The 21,542-nt window shown below is 38.0% G+C and overlaps 1 protein-coding gene across 1 annotated transcript in view; it reads left to right on the top strand.

Moving 5' to 3' along the window:
- frem2b (FRAS1 related extracellular matrix 2b) overlaps positions 1-21,542 on the top strand; it is a 102,790-nt gene that overhangs the window by 70,923 nt on the left and 10,325 nt on the right. The window contains exons 7-19 of the mRNA XM_026934822.3: positions 3,557-3,706; positions 5,909-6,118; positions 6,316-6,513; positions 6,966-7,130; positions 9,300-9,482; positions 10,988-11,118; positions 12,036-12,191; positions 14,224-14,527; positions 15,139-15,270; positions 16,404-16,735; positions 19,009-19,201; positions 19,767-19,871; positions 20,807-20,934. Coding sequence (XP_026790623.3) covers positions 3,557-3,706; positions 5,909-6,118; positions 6,316-6,513; positions 6,966-7,130; positions 9,300-9,482; positions 10,988-11,118; positions 12,036-12,191; positions 14,224-14,527; positions 15,139-15,270; positions 16,404-16,735; positions 19,009-19,201; positions 19,767-19,871; positions 20,807-20,934 — 2,387 coding nt within the window. The remainder of the gene's footprint in view (positions 1-3,556; positions 3,707-5,908; positions 6,119-6,315; positions 6,514-6,965; positions 7,131-9,299; positions 9,483-10,987; positions 11,119-12,035; positions 12,192-14,223; positions 14,528-15,138; positions 15,271-16,403; positions 16,736-19,008; positions 19,202-19,766; positions 19,872-20,806; positions 20,935-21,542) is intronic.

Below are 21,542 nucleotides of genomic sequence, written 5' to 3'. Positions count from 1 at the left end.
CTCACCAGCCTTACTTTTTCTCTCTCGTGAAGTTAATGAGACAAAAGCAGCTTGTCGTGTTACCAAGAAACTGCAAGTTCTTCAGTACTGAAGATTTCCCCATAGTGGAAAACTTACTGAGCGTTACCAAGCGCTGACACTGGAGACTCCTTCCATAAATGTTAAATCTGTTAAATCTCCTTACAGAAAACAATACCATATCAAAAGTTAGATATTTTTCTTTTTTTTTTTAAATAACAACACATTTTTAACAAGTCCCTGTGAATTTTCTGTTACTATAGAAACGGTAATGTATTAGAACCTGAGCATGAACATAAACCTGTGATTTAAATTACAGCCAGGAGTACCGTCAGAGCCGTCGCGAATATTAATCAACACCTTCTGACTAAATCAGGTTCAAGAATTCAGCAGTGCAGTGGTATAACGGAATTAACGACACATCAATAGCACAATAAATTATTCATATTCTATCCATAATGTAAAGGTTTTAATGAACACTGTACTATTTTAAGAATAGTAACTACTGCTTTTCATTTAGATCTTTTCTTCCAAGCCAGGTCATGAATTAAAACATGAGATCCAGCTCTTTCAACAGGTCATGACTTTGTTGTGGCTGAGTGCCACAATCGTAACCCAACACGAGCGGGGAAGAGTTGTGAGATATGCAGGAAAGAGCCGTAGATCCAGTGATTTGTGAGCCGTTTCCCTTTAAAACATGTGCTTGTCTCCTGTATGAGATAAAGCTTATCTGATTACAGGAGCTCAGATACACTCGTACATCCAGCATACCCATGCCAAGCCAATCAGCAGCAATTACCCCCTAACCTCAACTCTACCCAGAGCTTGATCTGCTTGATGCATGAACAAATACCAGCAACACCAAGACTTCTCACGCTAGTCTGTCACTTGAACTAGAGGGAAAATGCTCTTTATCTGTTGCACTTATTTTGTGGAGTAATTGTCACCTTCTCCATAAGCCTTGCGGCTATGCTTAGAGATCCATTGGCCTTGGGTGTTAGGTTTTACACAGCTTGCAAAAAAAACTCACCATCAGGTAATTTGTATTTTTTTTTGCTGTCGTTTTGAGTTTGTAGCCCGAAATTGGCTAAGCGGGAGATTTGCATACGGGGCACTTCGAGGAAATGAGATCCTGAATAAAAGTGTCTGAACTGGCTGAACTTTTTCAGGCTGAACTTTTCAACCTCTTTAAAATGTTCAACTTAAAATTTGCAGGCTTTTATTTATTTATCCTAAGCCGCGGGGTTAATTCAGTTCACATTTATACAGGGTATTATCTGTCACTCTGTCAGAAAGGTGCATTTTTATTAGCATAACAGCAAAAAACTTGCACTTGTATTCCTTGACATAATCTGATGTATTTTAGAAAAAAATAAATGAATTAAATATTCGACAGCTCTGCATTACTTGAGTGCCGTCGAAAGCATTCACGGGATTGACGGCTGAGAGACGGAAGATCGGACAGGTCGCCAGCGGGGTTTATTTTCTCTAGGCTTAGTTGTATTTCCTTCCGTGGACATGCGCGCCGTCAACGTCGTGTCGTGTCCGTCAGTTTCCCAAGATGACAGCACATCTCTCACGAAAGCTTATTTGGTAGCCGAGAGCTACAGCAGCCTTTTCACAGGCTGTGTGTGTGTGTGTGTGTGTGTGTGTGTGTGTGTGTGTGTGTGTGTGTGTGTGTGTGTGTGTGTGTGTGTGTGTGTGTGTGTGTGTGTGTGTTAGGAACATACACTATGCAGAGATGTGAGTAGCATGAGGAATTTCTGCTTGGGCAGAGGTTTAATTGTGAGCAGGCAGGTCCAGACTGGTATGTGGATCTCAACCTCCGGATCTTCTGTCAGGACCACGTGGAGACCCTCAAAATGCAAGCCTGTGTCTTTACCTGAAGACTCTTCAGGTCAAAAACCATAAGCTCATATCAGAGCAGGGAGGAAAACCAGAAGACATGCCTTGAGGTTTTAGGAGTAAATTGATGACTTTGGCGTTTCATACATAGGCACTACATCATTACGTCTGCAATATAATGACAAATTGCATGTACGCTTGCTCACAATTGCACGTGTAAAGCAGAGTGCACGTGTTAACATGTTATTGCATGGAAGGCACATCTTAGATGCCCCTGCTCTTTTAAACTTTTTTTCCCCCAGTTGCTTCATGTTCTGTTGTCTCGTATATCGTGTATAGTTAAGGTATGCACAGAGCCCTCTCCCATTTCTCTTTGTACTGTACATTCTTGCACTATTTTCTAATTAAGTCATTTGGGCCAATTTTCCAAAACACACACAAAGCATCAGTTTGAACACTGCTTTCTTTTGTAATGATCGTAAGAAACAGGCTGTAATGAGCCAGGAGCAGTCAGGCCAAACACAAAGAAAAGGTGCTTTATAGAACCATTAAAAAGGTCCAGTGTCTTTTTAACAATAATAGAACCCCTTTTGGTGCCAAATAGAATTTTTTTTCCTTTAAAAGGTTCTGTAAAAGAGCTATGTACAACAGGGCGCTATAAAGAACCACATTTTTTTTTATTGTACTTGAGTCAAAAATAGAGAGAGATATTATAGTATCATATTTTATGTAAGTTAATATAAAAAAAACAACTGCTTACCATGTTGATACCTAAATTATTGTATTCAATTCTATATATATATATATGACCATTTCCTTTACTAAAGAACCCTTTTTTCATTTTCCTTATCAGAAATATAAAAAATAAATAATAATTACATAAATAGGTGTTTAAATAAGTACATAAATATGTGAGATAGATAGATAGATATGTTTTTGTTGTTGTTGTTATTATAATTATTATTATTATTATTACCTCCTTAAATCCCAGCCTACTATTAAGTTATCCATCTTAAAGCATATGAAGCCTCCAGTGAAAGTAAATGGAAAGAGAAGTCACTAATAAAGTGACTGATGTAAGACTGGAACGACTGATGGCTCCTACAGTTTGTGTCGAGTTCAGTTAATTCAGCAGCAGTTGTATGCTCGTTTGTTGTTCCGTAATCTGAATAGTGTCTCTTTCCACAAGAAGTAACGTCCTGTGCTTGTGGAAACAGACAGTCAAAATAAGGATCCACAGGTCCTGCAGGATCTCAGTCCTTATACACACCTCAGCACTGGCAGTAATGTTCTAGAAACTCTTACCTCAAATTCTTCATGTATTTGACATTACGAGACACTGTAGTTGTGTGACCACTCCGTCTTGACACTTTAACTGACGAATTGTTCCTAAATCATCCAACATTTACATTTATTCAGTTAGCACATGCTATTAAGCAAAACTAACTGATAAGCAAGTTAGAAGCTAAGCAGAAAAAGAGAGTAGATGATCGTTAATGCTGTTGCTTGAGTGTCTAATAGTGCCTCTTTCACAGGGCTGGGATTTGAAGTCACAACCCGTCTTAACTACTGATACACAAATTCTAGCTCTATCCAGCAATCCAATCACATCCGGTTCTATTGTTTCTGAAGTTTTGCACTGATGATCCAGTCCGATCTGAACTGATATATTTTTGCCTCACTATTTCCACAGCGCCAGTGTTTTATTTTGGAGACATGGAGTACCATGTGGATGAGAGCGATGGCTATGTGGAGGTTCGGGTTTGGAGAACAGGATCTGACCTGTCTAAGACGGGGACGGTTACAGTGCGCTCACGAAAAACTGACCCTGTTTCAGCTGAAGGTATGTGATTTTAAACAATGAACAAATAATAAATACTATCCTGTTTTTCTTGTAATATTTGGTAATGGTTTTGCTAGGTGTCTTGGCAGTAGCCAAAGTTCTCCAGTTTTAAAAAGCTCAGGCATCCCAGTTTTGTGAATGAAAACATGTAGCCAAATGTGAAAAATTCATGACACATAGCACCATATCATCAACCCAAACTGAAAAAATAGACACATGAAAGAAGAGAAAAATGATTAAAAGGCATTGAACTTAAATCTCAGTTAGCTTAAGCAATGAATAATAATAAAATTAGTTTTTCCACCAGAGGTCAAACACATTTTAAATTTATTCAAGTATTAAAAAGTACATTTTTCTAACTAAGAACTGACATGATTCTTAATACTTGTGGGTTTTTTTTTTCCCTACACTGATGAATTTGATTAGATGCTTTAAACTGAAATGTAAATAAAATGCACAGGAGTCCATTCTAGTGATGTATAGCATACAGTTATTAACCAAACGAGAGAAGAAGAAAACTTTGATTTGTAGGTCTGAATAAAGATATAAGGAATAAAGCGTGCTTTCCATCCCTGGTTTAAACAGAAAAGTTTAGTCTTTGTGGTTTTACATGATATAAGGAACTGCTATTGGTATAACATAACTGGAGTTCAAGCGGATCCAAGGTTGCCTATAGACATACTTGAAATCCTGTGTGTATGTGAGTATCGTTTTTTTTTTTCCCTCATGATAACCTTCGGGGCAAGTTTATAAGTTTCTCCCTTTTTCCATTTGTGGCGTTTTATCACTTTTTTTTGTGTGTCTGAGTCTGAACTATCATCAGCCTACTTGCTCTCCCACTAGAGTAAATATTGCCTCTGCACTATCTAATCTAATGCTCTATACACACACATACACACACACACACACACACACACACACACACACACACACACACACACACACACTGCAGGCTTAGTGGCATACGGAAGAAACTGGGGGATTAAAGAGTACACTATCAACAGTACAGAGCACAAAACTCCAAAGCTGAGCAAATGAATAACTCAGTCATAACTTCAAAGCTGCAATATCAGGTGCCAGAAAAGAAAAGCAGAAAAGCGCAATCTCCCAAGAACACACTGCTCAATGGATTTTTTAAAATCTTTTCAGTATTTTTTTTTTCCCTTTCAGTTCATTGGTAAATTAGTCACTGCTATCAGTCACTGAAGGTTCTACCTTCTTTCTTATGGGAGAAATGCCAACTGTAAATTGCACCTATGGCATAGAAGAAATGTGTAATATACACTAGCATGAATATTCAGAACCGAAAATCAACAGAGCATCTGGTTGTCACCTGCAAAGCATCTTGCCACACAGGAATAAAATGCTAAGCCTCCTACCATTTGGTTTAATTATCGCAAAAACTCCCAGAGCTTTCGGTTGCCTTAAGTGCGAAGACTTTCTCTTTTTTTAATTTACAGTATGTTAAAAATCAAATATGGAAATTGGTTTTGAACATCTTTGATTTATTCTAAGACATTGGCACATTTATTACAAATAAACATACTTTTCTGTGATTGTTTTAGTGATTTAAAATGCCTATATTATTATTATTATTATTATTATTATTATTATTATTATTATTATTATTATTATATTGTTGTTGTGTTTTAGTTAGGTCATTAATTAGTTACTAGAACTAACAACCCTTAGGAGAGTCTTTTTGTTTTTAAATAATAATAATATTTTGTGGTTCTTGTTATATTTATTTGAGGAGTGTTACATGAAACCGTTATAGACTTGTACACAAATTATTCTATGATTTTACCCCTCAAAAAATTACCCAAAAGAAAAGCATATTAACCTGGCCATTTAGCAAACTTATTTAATATACGTGATAAACAAAAATGTTGGTTGACAAATTTATCTACTGATAAATAAATCACTAATAATATGAGACTGAGATTGAAATACCACTCAAGTCATCCTTGCGTCAACAAATGCAAGCTAGCAGGAGAACATGTGGACATTTCCATTTTGCGTGTCATGAATATTCATTGATTTTTGCATTCCTGGTGAGGACAAAAGCATAGATATGTTCCCAGACCATTTCTTTCCTGTTTTTCTGATAGTGCTATTATTCTACCTATATTTTAATGGTATAAAATGACATGTTCCTGGGACAATGGATGATATTCCACAACATCTCGATGTCTACCGCAGCTGGTGAGGATTACGTAGGAATCAGTAAGAACCTGGACTTTGCACCAGGCGTCACCATGCAGACGATCCGCGTCACTATTCTGGATGACCTGGGCCAGCCTGTGCTGGAGGGGCCCGAGAAGTTCGAGCTCGTCCTCCGCATGCCCATGAACGGCATTCTGGGAGAGCCAAGCAAAGCCACCGTCTTCATCAACGACTCTGTATCAGACTGTAAGTGTTCTCCGAGTACACACAAATGACAGAGGCAGTTATCTCTTAGAGGGTCAGCCACCAATGAACAGGATGCAGTCATGAGAATCATTTAGTGTGCTTGGAAAAACCCTGTGCCATAATTCTTTCTCAATATTCCTTGTAAATGTATTCAAACAAATAAAAATTAAGCAAACTTATCTGTTTTGCCTGCGCAGTGCCAAAGATGCAGTTCCGTGATGCGAAATACACAGGTAATGAGAATGATGGAAAAATTATGGCCATCATTTACCGCAGTGGAGATCTGAGATACAGGTCCAGCGTGCGCTGCTACAGCCGTCAGGGTTCTGCTCAGGTCATGATGGACTTCAACGAGAGACCCAACACGGACGCTTCCATTATCACGTTCCTACCAGGTCAGCACCACTGCTGCCTTTACAGCATGATGAACTAGCATTTCTCTTCCAGCTTGTCAGTGAATTCAGACACGGATAGGTTTTATATTATGAGTCAATTTGATGAGCTGAACTTGACATCACTTTAATGGTAAATATTTATCTGGAATTTTCCTTTTTGATTTTTTTTTTCCAACAATGCATTTTTTGGAATATTAAAATAAAGTCTGATATATCGTACTGTTCCGTTTAGAGGATCACTGAAATCATCTCACTGTTGAAATCAGACAATGATCAGATTGTTCTTAATACCTAATTTGAATTTGCATTATATTAGAGAGAAATTATTGAATATCATTTGATGAATACAATTTGACAGAATTGTTAGGTTTTCATAATATAAGTACCTTAGACTTCTTGGTTGCTTGTTAAAACTGCTAATGACTTTCTGACTGTGTGTGATTTGTGTTTAGGGGAAGTGGAGAAGCCTTGTACTCTCATTCTAGTCGATGACACGGAGCATGAAGAGGTGAAGGAGCTCAGGCTGGTCCTGGGGAGCCCCAAAAGCGAGTCTCAGTTTGGGGCGTCTATAGGAGTTCAAAATGAGACGCTCGTCAAGATTAAGGATGATGCTGACAGTAAGCCAAGATTTCTTTACCACAAACTGGTGCTTCAGTCTGAAAATATATGAGTGCAGAGTAGACAACAGAAAGAGTGTGTAATGGTCGAACAACTGGTTGCTGGCAGTATAGTAATAGTACTACTAATAATGGCAAGGTTTTTTTGGGTGTGACAGTGTGAGGTAATGGTTTCGTATATAGCTCTATTGGCTGCATGGTTCTGAGCTTATATTCCAGATCTACCAGCAAGCTACTTTTTGGCCAATGATCAGGTCCTTATCTTAACTGCTTATCTATATTCCTATACTGTATTTAACTTCAACTGTAAATCAGTTTATCTGCTAAAGGAAGAAATGGAAAAGCAAGGCATGTTAATATAAGGCTGCATGGTTCTTGACAAAACAGGCATCAGATATTTTTTACTTAGAATTCAGAGCATGATTCTCACTCATAATTCTTTGACACCACTTTTAGCCATTGTTCAGTAACCGGGAATTTCTTATTCAGTCCATATTATTCAGTACATTATTAAATATTTGTTTAGTCAGACTGGACAAATTCGTTTCTTTCCACTGCACATGGGTACATGGTTTGTTTTAAAATTCCCTCACGGCTTAGCTTTCCAACACTGTTTCTCCTCGTTTCCTTCTGAAGACTTGTGTGGAACAATGTCCATGGTTCATGGTTTGAGCGAATAAGAGGAATAGTGGCACTTTGTTTTGTGTGATGGTTGCCTGAATGCAAAGGCTGCAGAATTGACCCTGTTCCTGAATTAAATTGCATTGAGCAACTAATCAAGATCACAATTTTAATCCGATTTTTAGAATCAAGCAAGCCATCATGTATCAGAAGCTTGCTAGTTCAAATCCTATTGTGTATCTGAGGTTGGTATCTACAGGTATGCTGTAAACTGGAGGGTTGTTACTATTAGGTTTCTAGATTAATACCAGTCTGTCCTTATGCCCTTTAGCCCCTTTGCTCCTTGTTGGTTATTGGGAACTGTTAAAAGTGGACACTGTCAAAGTTTCCATCACTAAATAGATCAACAAAGTAAATAAATTTGGACTGTGGTAATTAGTATGCTAATGACTTTTGTGTGTCTGCCCACACTACCTTGGAAATTTGTGACTTATTAATGATGAGCTTCAGCTTTATTATGGCTTTATTAAGTCCTATAAGATCTGTTCAGTATGGATTTTGTCTTAACTTCACAGTCCTCTGCAACAGATTCCTGTCTCAGAAAGAAACAGAACAGTGTGAAAAACCTGTCTCAGTATGTTAAAAGATTTATTTCAAGCAGCTGTAAATTCGCTAAAAATTATTCTGATAGTCAATCATCACTCTGTGGAGCCAGCAACTATGTGGAGTTCCACCATCCAAGATTTCTGACAGTTACAATGCCTGGTATTAACTCGAGTGAAGCAATTGAATTCTGACAGTTTTAATTATCAAGTACAGCTCTGTGAACTCACAGACACACTATCACCTATGTTACCTTTTCAGAAGTTTATTCTTTCTGACACAAGCGAAAGAGCTTGTAGTTATGAACTCTGTTGTTTGCTGAGGATATTAAAGAGCCAGTTGAAGCTGAACACAGCACAAGCCTGTGGGTGAATGTGAACAGTGAAAGCTCCTTCGAATTCAGTGTTGGATTTATCCACAGGCTATTACTATCATCTATATCTATGACAGTAGTTTCAGCTGTAATTCAGATGTAAGCGCTAATTCACCAGGACTTATATGGTGAATACTCTACATAATATAAGACTAATAACGGACAGATTAGAAAAAAGCATTATTTAACTAAGAAAACCCTATAATTTGTGATATAGTGAAGCATTTTTAAGGAGACATTTATTTAACATTTATGGAAGGAGTCTCCAGTGTCAGCTCTTAGAAAGTATGTTCATGTATATAAAATTTATATAAACCAAGGCATTCTCTCTCTCAAATCCATATCTAAAATATTCAACAAAAAAATATAAACACACCAAGACTACACAGAGAATGGAGAGAACTTTCTCTCTTTTTGCATCATCTCATGTAAGCTGGATTTGGCCTTAAGCACTTCTGAGAAGCTGCAGCGTAACTGAGACATTTGATAAAACTAAGAGCAGTTCAGCATATCAGCGAGTCTTAGAGCTGATAAATTTGACATATATTTCCCATGCAACCCCTCTCCCACAGAGGCCATCATCAAGTTCGGGATCACCAAGTTCAGCGTGAGTGAACCCAGCGAGGCCGGGCAAGTATCTGTGGTGAAGGTGCCAGTGCTGCGAGTGGGAGACACCTCCAAAGTGTCGGTGGTGCGAGTGCACACTAAAGACGGCTCAGCGACATCCGGAGAGGATTATCACCCGGTATCACAGGGTGAGAGAAATCAAACACACATGCACATGGTTCATGGATTATACATTGAGTCTCAATTGAAACAGTGTGAGAAGTGCATTTTAATACAGTTCGAACCTTAAACTGGAGGAGGAGACACTTTGAAACAAAGACATCTGAGCAAGAAAGTGACTATTGTTTATTTTCTTAATATAAAATGTGAAGATTACGGTTTTCTATAATTCTCGGGCTATAAAACAGGGGTCATCACCTGGGAGACCACAGTCCAGATGTGGATCCAGTGAAGTATTTCATGTGACTGAACCTGTGTTTTTTAAAAAAAAAAAAAAAACTGTAGCAGAACTGATAAATGTATGAAAAAAAACTGGCTATAAATCAGATTTCTAGTTTTCTAGCTTCTTTACAGTTAATCCAATCACATGCATTTGTCTAAATTATTTAACTGAAAGCAGCTCCCTGGACCAGAGAGTGGTAGAGAGGGCAAAGGAGTTTTGTAATTTATTTAATTTCTCTCTCTCTCTCTCTCTCTCTCTCTCTCTCTCTCCACCGCCCCTATTTACCCTCACTAGTGTGATTAGTGACGTGACAACATGACGTGTTAAAAAAAAAAAAAAAAAAAAAAAAGTTAATGACAAAGGAATGTTTAAAGATAAATGGACAGAGAAGTGTGTGTTTTATAAGTAAAAGAAAACTGTTTCAGAATAGGAGTGTGCATCAGGAGAGAAGTGGTGGGAGCAAGCGTGTGTGTTTTTTTTTTTTTTTTTTTTAAACTTTAATACTTTAATACAGGCAACTTGAGGGACAAAGAAAGGCCACGCTCATTACCATGGGAATGTACAGGTTTCTCTCACGGCTCTGTGCGACGCATTTGCATGGGAGCGGGATTGAATGGGATTAAAAAGCCTTCATGCACAGACTGGCGCTAGTCGAAAGTGTTGAAGTGCTAGTGCAAAACAAAATAGTTTATGGATATACATAAATTAGACAATTTAAACTGGCCATTAATGATTAAGCATTAAAAGTTATCACCATTCAGTCTGTCATGTTAGTTGCTTATGCTGACTTTGTAAAAAGCGAATTTTATGTAATTTTATGTATTTTATGTATATAAATAGAGATATCGCTATATATTTACAGAATGTAAGGGTTAGTCCATCCTTGTGAAATACAAGCAAGGGAAATACAAGGGACACACAAAGCCTTATTCACAATACCAGCAGTGATTCTTTCTTGTATGACCAAGTGTAATCTGTCTGGGAATAAAGCTGAGTGTTGCAGGACGAGCGCAACGAAACATGAATAACTACCCGCTCCCTATTACCCATTTTGTAGATTTGTCGAGAATTCTTGTCAGTTTTGCATAATTCAAAGTAACTTTGAATTATTTAAAAGGTGATGTTGACAGCACTGCATAGCAGTAATGGATGGCGCAGCATAGGTACATAAAATATCAGCAGTACAAGAGTTCACATTATATGCATATTTTGCATGACTGATTTCCAGTTCGCACCTGTCATTTTCCCCAGACATTGAATTCAAGGAAGGAGAAACAGACCACACTGTAGAGGTCGAGATCCTGTACGACGGCGTGCGTGAAATGAGGGAAGCCTTCACGGTTCATCTGAAACCAGATGAGAACATGGTGGCTGAGATTCAGGTGCTCAGTGAACATTCTACACAATTTGCACGCTTAATTTAGATTACGAATTGTTATTTAAAGCTTGATAGCACAACATATTCACAACACGGTATTACACCTCAATAAGAAAAAAAAGTCTTTTTTTTTTAAATTATGCCATCTGCTCAAAAATTGACAGGATGCAGAGCATATTTTAAAAAGTTGGTATATTCTTAAACAACTTTGGTATGTTGGTAAGACTTTCTATTAAAGGGTCACACCTAATACTTAAGGAATAAAACATGACGCTGTGTGTATTGTTGATTTTTTTTCAATAACAGTGCATACTGAGGTCTTTTATGGCTTTTGTACCACAGCAACTACCAAGTGTAACTTTTTTTATTGATTAAAGAATGCCATTTTATCAGTTTATAGTTATGTTCAATGCTGTGGAGTGTATGCAAAATATTATAGCAGCTATAAACAGTTGTTCTTTGTCTCTCTGAGAAACTGTAAAGCCTTCTGTCCTGAAGACTTTCTCCTTTTGTACCACGTAAAATTACGGCTTTACCTTTGACTGTTACAAAGCACTCCTTTCAAAAATACTAAATAAATGTCTTCTTACAAAAAAAAAAAACCCTTCACCATATCCACAGTTACACACTTTTAAAATCAATTTATGCATTAATAAACTGTGTAGCTGGAACTATTGTCAGAGCTGTTGTTAAATAAAATTCAGTTCAATTCAATTAAATTTTATTTGTATAGCGCTTTTAACAATGGACATTGTCACAAAGCAGCTTTACAGAAATAAATGGATTCACAAAAATATATCGTAAATATTGAATTTATCACTGTGAATTTATCCCTAATGAGCAAGCCAGTGGCGAAAAATGAATCAATGTTTTTATGTCAGAAAGTTTTCTTGCTTAATAGCTCTCATTGTTTGTATACAGATGACCAAAGCTATCATCTATATCGAGGAGGGAAACAGCATGGCAGATGTGACGTTCCCTTCTGTGCCAGTGGTCATATCGCTCCTGCATTACGATGATGCAATCAGTGCCCCAGAGAGCCGACCACCTGCTGGCTACCCAGTCATCTGTGTCACGGTGCCTATTGAATTCTATACCCCATCATCTCTGTCGTGCAGTGTGTTGAATTCTATATGCCGTCATCTGTGTCGCACTGTGTACTGAATTCTATATCTGTACAGAATGTGCGTCAGTCTCACTACCATATCATTTGTGTCGCTGAATGTCAATCTCTCTACTTCGTCATCAGTGTAACTTTGCATCACTCTCAATGCCCATTCATCTGTATCTCAGGGTGTCACTCTCAATACCACGTCATCACTGTCACTTAGTATCACTCTCACTACCTTATCAACTATGTTCCTGTATAACTCTCACTATCATCTGTGTCACTCTCACTACCTTGTCATCTGTGTCACTGTTTACCCTGCCATCTGCCATAGTGTGTCACTCTTACTACCCCAGCATCTGTGTCTCTTTGTATGACTCTCACTACCATGTCATCTGTGTCACTGCGTCTCATATTCATGTCCCTGTCACTATCCATCTATCACTATCACTTTCTCTATCCTGTCCTCTGTCACTATGCATTACCTATTGTACTGTTTTCTGTGCCAGTGTATCACAATCACTACCCTGTCATTCATATCACAGTAGTCTACATCACATTTTAACCTTCATCATCTGTTACTGTGCTTCACTTTCACTACCATTATATTTGTGTCACTATATCATGCTCACTGCCTAGTCATTTATGACACAGTGTGTAAATCTCGCAAAACAGCATCTTTTTCAGTGTGTATCATCCACTAAGTCACCTCTATCACTGTACATCACTCTCACTGTCTTGTCATTTGTGTCACTGTGTGTAAGTTTCTCTATCCCTTCATCTATCACAGTGTATCTCTTTTAATCTGTCATCTGTGTAACCATGTGTTACCGCTTTCACTAACACTTTATCTCACACACTACCCAGGCATCTGCATCACTGTATGTCACTCTCACTACCCTGTCATCGGTGCCACTGAAAGTTACTCTCACTACCCAATCATCTGTTTCACTAAATGTCACTCTCGATACCCAGTGTCTCTGTCAGGCTTACGAATCCATCATCTGCATCACTGAATTTCAGTCCTGCTACCCCATCATCTGCATCACTGTCATCTGAGCCACCATGTGTACCGCTTTCACTACCCGCTCATCTCTCATACTGTATCTTACTCACTAGCCACTTTAAATATAGCTTTTCTCCCAACAGTTTTCCCTTTCTTCATACTAACAGTCATCTGCGTTACTTTCTCTCTCACTACCCTGCCATCTACGTCGCTGTATTTTACTCCAACTACCCTTTCACCTGAATCACTGACTAGCAATCTGACTACATGATCGGCATCCCTGTCACTCTCACTACCCTGTCATCTGCATCACAGTGTGTCACGATCATCTTTACACTTCTCTAAAATCAGTGTAAACAAAAAACTATTTCATGTTAAAGCTGCTGGATTGTGGGTGTTATTGGATCTTATCATGCATGCCTTTTTCTATTTCATTCATTGAAATTCTTATCACATTATGTTTCCCTGATTAATTTCTGGTTTCTCATGGCCTATTTTTTTCTTCAGTTTGATTACTAAAATGCATTTTAGTAAAGGCACATTATAGATTCTTCCTCTTTTTTCCTTGTTGTTGTTCTATCTTTTGCTTCTTTCTTCTTATTTGTACTAATGATGCTAGAGTTACATTGATATTATTCTGAGTGTCAATATTGGATTTATGTTGACCTGAAACACTGGATTCAATCCAATCCGATTTAGATTTGACATATTTTCCGATTCGATCCAACCCACTAATTACTATAATGAACTGTGTTCTTTATATAGCACAGTGAGGGTCATTATTTTTATTTACAGCTCATTATCTGCTTACAGACTATAAAGCAGCAGAAACCGTTTTATGATCTTTTCACAGAGTGCCAGACCATATGTTTGGCATAAGGCTTCTGAGCTCTTAAAGTATCTCCCTTTAATTATGTTTAATCCTCTGAAACTTTACTCTTTTGAAATTGGCTCCAGCTTCTCAAAATATCTTGTCTATTTTGTTCTTTCATCAGGCCTGCAATCCCAAGTACCCAGACTTTGAACGCACCGGCTCCATCTGTGCAAGCGAGCGTATCAACAACACGCTGACTCGTTACCGCTGGCTCGTTAGCGCCCCCGCAGGGCCCGATGGCGTCACCAGCCCTATGAGGGAGGTGGACTTTGATACCTTCTTCACTTCGTCCAAACGCATCACGCTGGACTCGGTGTATTTCCAGGCAGGCTCACGCGTTCAGTGCGCAGCCAGGGCTGTGAACTCCAACGGAGATGAGGGGCTTGAACTTAGCAGCGCCATTGTCTCCATCAGTGTGGAGGAGGGTGGGTGAAAAAAAATACACAATCTACTGCACACACACTGGTCAGGATTCAAAAATGAATCCTAATAGGAAACTCTAACTAGGCTAGTGTGGGTGTTTTTAATTTCCTTTTGTTTGGTCAAGGAGTGAGAAATTAAAAACCCACATCACCTGATGCTACGGAAATGCCTTCCAACAGGAAGTAGTTTTTGTAAAAACTGGGATGATTTTTACATAACATTTCCCAAGTTCCTTTGTCCTTGTATGCCGTTTCACGTTTCACAAGGCTAATCCATTCCTAACCTTAATCTTTGCCTGTGAAACCTTGTTATCTGCGCACAGCTTTACTCACAATGTGAGTAGTGATTCTCTTCTGAAAATCCTTTTCAGTCTGTGATTAGGTCTAATCTGTGTCCGGGAATCCAGCCCAAGAAGAGCCTGGCATGGGGAATCTCACTGCTTGTTACAGTACTGTGCCCATCAATGTGGCTCTCAGAAATGATCCAGTGTTTGAGCTCTCTAATATCTCGATAAACAAATTGATCTCGACAGTCAAGCTGAACTGAATCATTGGCATGGCCGTATTTGCTTTCAGCTGATTGACTGGAAGCGGATTGTTCTGTGTTATGCCAGGTTTGTGCCAACCTCGTGTGATAGGCGCTGTGGGAGCCGAGCCTTTCTCTGCCAAACTGCGCTACACTGGACCAGACGATCCACATCACCCCAACCTTGTCAAGCTCACTGTCACCATGCCGCACATAGACGGTAAGGAAAATCAACCTTATATAATATAAAACAGATTCTGATTGGTCAGAAGGTGGTGATTAATCTTCTATAACAGTCGTTCTGGCTGTAATTTAAATCTCAGGTTTAAATTAGTAGTGCTCATTCTGCTTCGTTATTGTTTCTATAGTAACAACTTACACAGGAACATGAATGGCAAATACTCCAAATAATCTGATTAAATAAAAAAAGGTGTGTAGTCATTAATATGGTGACGTGTTCCGAAAGGATTTTTTTTTTTGGCATTTTTGGAAGGAGTCTTCAGTTTCAGCACAGTCAGAGGTAAAGATGTAACTTTAAGTTATCTGACATGGGAAGTTTTCAGGACAGCTGATACCCTGGTAACATGAAAAGCTACATTTTTTGTCTTACTGACTGTGAGAGACTAAAAAACAAGGCAGAGGCAGGTGAGGGAGCAACTGTTTATAGCTGTTATAATGTGAGTCATAACATATTCCAGATGTTCCAAAACATTAAACCATAACAATAATTGGATAAAAAATGCCACTCTTTAATTGCTGGGGTACAAGAGGAATAAAACACTTCTGGATGTGCTGTTATTGGAAAATAATTTATAAATATGCTTATTTTTTAAAAATAAATATGACTTTTAAGCTGTTGTATCTAGTGTATAGATTACAGCTGATAGCTTTTAGAGTCTGTGCTAAAGCTGTGTATTAATTACACATTTATTGATTGGTAAACTAGGATGGAATTCAAGATATAAAACGTTTTTGTAAAGAATAGAGTGAGGAAATGAATATCACATTTAAAATAAGACGCAACAGATGAATTTTAAGTCAAGGTGACTTGCTATGATTTTGAAATAATCCTTTAATCCTGAAGACATTCTGACATTCATCTCAGGGCCTTCATCGCTTTATCAGCTAAGCATAAAATGCTGAATCCCTTAAAATCATTTTGTTATAATAACACAAGTCCTGTCACCTTGCCTTACAACTCTATGTGAACTTTTGCAACATTTCTGTTTCTCTTTGCCTGTTTTTTTTATATTGTTTTATATTATTATATTTTATTAATGATTAGGACCTTGCATTCAATTTGCTACATTTGCAAAATCTTTGAGTATAAATGTGCATTTTTCTGTGTTATAGGTATGCTCCCTGTGGTCTCCACACGTCCTCTCTCCAACTTTGAGCTGACGCTCAGTCCGGATGGCACGCGGGTGGGAAATCATCGCTGCTCCAATCTGTTGGACTACAGCGAGGTCCGTACGCGCCACGGTTTCATCACTGCGGCTACCCGTAACCGAGAGGCTGTCGGCACCACGGCACCCTACCAGTACAGCACCACCTTAAGGGGGGAGAGTACACTCCGCTTCTACCGCAACCTTCACCTGGAGGCCTGCCTGTGGGAGTTTGTCAGTTATTATGACATGTCCGAGCTGCTTAGTGACTGTGGAGGGTCAATTGGGACAGATGGGCAGGTGAGGTTTTTTTTTTTTTTTTTTTTGGTCGTCTTTTGCACCTGTTGTAGTTACACTTGTATATAAAGTAATTTATGTCCTACTGCCAATGTGGAAGTGTTTCTAGACCTGTACAATAATGTAATTTCAATAATATGTTAGAAACACTATAGTATAACTTGCAGTTACGTTTTTCTGGCCCAGACATTAGAACAGAGGTGATCAGCTCTGTCCGTTTTCCTTATAAAAGGCAACTCAGGAGGGCTGACAGAGGGGGTGAAGTCTGTTTTGGGGAGGCTTGTCAATATTTTTATTGCTATTGCAGTTCACCTCATAGATAATAGAGGACTCTAACTATTACTCTGTTCTCCTTTACAGTAAGGGTTTATTTTATTTGTATTTATTTATTTATTAGCTGTAGTTTTTGTTGTGTTTAGGTCAGAGGATTAAATGCCTTTTTAAAAAAAAAAAAAAAAAGTGCAAAAAAAAAAAAGTGCAAAATAAAAAAATAATTTTTCCAAAATTTTTAATTTGACCTAAGAGTAACAAGATTAAATTTAAATGCAAAACATTTTTGGTATTTGTATAATGAATCTATAAAATTAAAGTTAGTTTTTGAATAGCTGTCACATTAGTATTGTCTATAAAGCTAATAACGGAGATAAAGCTTGTACCATAAAGCCTATAACTTTATTAGGAGTCTAACAGACTCATCTTTCACAGGAGGCCTGTTGTGATGATGTGCCACTTGTTGTCCTCCCATGAGGTGGTGTAATAATGAGAAGTCATTCATTCATCTTCAGTAAGCACTTTATCTGGATCCAGAGACTATTCTGGAACCACTGGTGCGAGGCGGGAATACACCCTGGATGAGATGCCAGTCCATCACAGAGCACCATGCACAGACATTCACACACCCGTTCACACCTAGGGGCGGTATACCGTCATGTTTTTGGAAGAGAACAGGAGCGCTCAGGGGAAACCCGTGTGAACCAAAGACCCTGTGAGGTGGCAGATACCTGCTGCACCACCATGCCACCCAATGCGAAAGCAATTGTTGTAAAAATGGCAAACTGCTTAATTTTCCCGGCAGTGACTTCCCAGTCATCCCATGAGCCCCGCTGCTTGCCTTTCTGTGGCTGCGAGCGGGAATTCACCCTTTGCTCATAAATGGACTTTGGGGATGTTTTTTTTTTCTTTCCTGCACTCCTTTGTTTTATAGCTGCATGGTGGCCCCTTAAACCGCACTCCACACTGGATACACACATGCCTCCACTGGCCCGTCCTTTGGGCTCACCATGGAAACAGCTCCTAATGCTTCTCTCCGCAGTTAATTAATGGAGACGAGTGTCATAAAGGGATGGCTGAGTGCAAAGGCCAGGTTGTGTTAGCATAGACCTCATGGCACCGCTGTTTCTGCTAGCGTGCCTCCGTCTGCTTAAGAAGTGCCACAGACTATCCCTGTGCAAGTGAATGGATGTGGAGCTGCTCTGTTTATCATTTGGTAATCATTTCCCAATATGGGCATTTGCATTTTCAGAAGAATGCCATATGCAAATGTTCACCCAAAATGTTGTCTTGTGTTCTTTCTGCGATTGGCAGTCTCAGAGCTCCAAATATGTGTGTTAAGTACAGTCACAGAGAAATGCAGATTTTATAAATAAATCAGGTTTTTAACCATCAAGGGTTCACCAGTGGACGTTCAATAAACTGAAAATCATATATATATATATGATATATCACAGTATATAGCAAAATTATCTCTGTATATACCTTTGTCCTTATTGTATAGTTCTATGAAGAAATATCTCATATTTCATAATATCTCAATATCTCAGAATCATAACAGTCACACAAAACAGGCTGTACTGGACATATCAGATCCATAAGCTTGATTCATGATGATTTATTAATCTAGCCACAATTTTCCAAAGTGTATCTACATTTTCATTGTCAAGTTGATCTTTGAGAAGTCACTTTTTTTAAGGGCTGGTGTGTAATTAATAAATAATCATTCTATATTACAGCTGGCTAATGGTTCATTTTTAATAATACTTCCTAGTCAAATGCAATTATTCAGTATATATCGAATTTTAATGACAACTGAAATTAAATGTCTGTATGGCTTGTGCTGAAGCAGAATGAAGCCTTAGACTAACAGGCCATCTAGTGGTGGAGAATTTGCTTTACACATATACACATGGCTCTGTGCAGTCCACCTACAGATTAAATAAAACAGAAATCATGCATCATATAACAAAATAACAGCAATTCGTAATCTCTACTTGTTGTAGGTGCTGAACCTGGTGCAGTCGTACGTGACGTTGCGTGTGCCGCTGCACGTGTCTTACGTGTTCCACTCTCCGGTGGGTGCTGGAGGCTGGCAGCACTTTGACCTGCAGTCTGAGCTCAGACTTACCTTTGTCTACGACACGGCCATCCTGTGGAGAGACGGCATCGGCAGCCCACCTGAGGCCGAGCTACAAGGTCGAGAGAAACAACGTTCTGTGGATAAAATTATAAACAACTAAACTAAAATATAGGCTTAATCAGTAACTTTAGTGAAACTAATTGGAATAATGCGTAGTTATGAGGATTGCAAGCACAGCTGCTGGGTGTTTAAGGGGTTAAATGTAATATATATATATATATATATATATATATATATATATATATATATATATATATATATATATATATATATATATATAAAGTACAACAAAATTACTGTAACACAAAATGAAGATTTGGCTTCCAAATGTGAATTTTTAAATTTGTATATTGTCTATCAATACCTTAAATAACCACCCATGACATATTAATGGAAATTGCCAGTTATTGATATAAACACTTAATTTTTATACTCTGGTAATTACACCAAATATTTCATCGTGTTTTTAGTTTTCAGGTAGGTTTTCAAAAAGAATTTTTAAATATCTCCATACTGAAGCATGTGAACAGAACGTTAAAAATAAGCCTTTTAGAGTATCATACAAAGAAAGCAAAAAACATGTATGTTTATTTTATGGTGGTTGTTGGTGGTGTTTTTCAGGAGCTCTCTATCCCACCAGCATGCGCATTAATGAACAAGGTCGCTTGGTGGTTAACTTCCGCACAGAAGCTCGCTTCAGGGGTCTGTTTGTGACGTCCCACCCTGGTGAGTATAACATCTGGGAGATCAGATTATGCTGTTTAAATTAAGAGTGTTTCATTATATATGCATGGCAGTCTGGGTAAACCCTTTGGCTGAATTTTGCTTTTAAAAAAAAAAAAAGGCATGAAATCTGGCTTTGACCACATTTTTTTCTTCCTGTAACATAATTTGATCCCCTTTTTGAAAACCAGAAACTATAGAAATATATTAAAAAAAAAAAAATAACAACAACAAATGGAACTGTTTTATTACTTTTTAATCTTGCCTAGGTGTCTTCCTGTAATGATCATGTTGGGTAAAGGGGTTAGTCAGTCTGCTTAAAGATGTTTAAATCCTTGCTAGCTAAGTGTGATTTCCTCACAGTGAGTGTCAGGCTCAAGTCATTGGACAGCTAGGTGCTACGTGCAGTCTCTAATCAGATCCCGGCTGTCAGATCTCTGTGATGCTCCTGTGCCGCAGTTAGGCTAATCTTTAAAAGCAGTTTTCTCTCTTTTCACTTTTGTGAGTAATCAGACCATATAAATATATTATATTTCAGGAAAGTCTGTAGTTCATGAAAAGACTTTGTCAAAACATCACCATATGAAGGAATTTCCCAGGCTGATACACAAATATATTCACAAGATCGAGTTGTGCTTAATTCTACATTTGCATTTATACGGAGTCATCTATTCACCATCGTTATACTGAGACACTTAAATAAATATGCAAACAGAATCTGAATTGCGAGTGTATCTTGGGGGACGAAGAAACATTTCAAAGTCAATAGTACAATAGTTCATTGGCATTCATTTACATTTAGAGAAAGAGAAGATTCCAGACTGATTTGAGAAATAAAATGAAGCGACTGTGTTATTGTGACACTATTCACTATGAGCACGAATCCATTATACCATGCAGCACTAACATGCTGATGCATCCACATTGTCTCTCCCCAGCCTCCCCTCTGACCTCCATAATTATGTGCACGGATCACCCTGGGCTGACCTTTAACCTCAGCCTGGTGAGGAGTGAGCCCACCTACAACCAGCCCATGCAGCAGTGGATGTTTGTCTCCGACTTTGCAGTCAGTATTTACCCTCCTCTTCCTCTCCCACGGGCTTAGAGCAGTATTGCAGTGTTATCAGTTTAATTAATAATTAAAAATGAGCACAACATTGCAATTTATTTACTCAGCTTCGGGTATTTATGAAACGTACAGCAATCTAAACAATTTGTAGCTCATCAGTTATTCAAAATTGATAACAATGTGCTAGTTATATTTCTCAAATAACATTTCATCATTTCAGAGGTTTTTTTTTTTCTTATTTTCTGAAAGCATTAGCCATAGGAACACATCAAATTTGAGTCAGAATAAACTCGTATTTATGAGCTAATAATAATTTATAATTTAAAAGTCCTAATTAAAAAAAAATTTAAATTTCACCATTAATGTGGTAATCTCTATTTATATAATTTTATATAAATAGAGTTGTAAGGAATGTATTAACCAGCTTGATGAATTTGCATGAGACCATGTTATTTTGTAAGGATTTATCAAAATCCTATTATTTTCAAAATCCAGCATATCGTATTATTTTCTGGTTGTAAATAATGTATTCTTGAATAATAAGCTTTAAGGGTCGCACTCAGAGTTGGCGACTTAAGTTGACAACATGAGTTCAAAGGTTAGGT

The sequence above is a fragment of the Pangasianodon hypophthalmus genome, chromosome 14 (assembly GCF_027358585.1).
Source record: "Pangasianodon hypophthalmus isolate fPanHyp1 chromosome 14, fPanHyp1.pri, whole genome shotgun sequence".
NCBI classification, from domain to species: Eukaryota; Metazoa; Chordata; class Actinopteri; order Siluriformes; family Pangasiidae; genus Pangasianodon; species Pangasianodon hypophthalmus.
The sequence above is the reverse complement of the archived record's forward strand: the minus strand, read 5'-3'. Positions and strand labels throughout refer to the sequence as shown.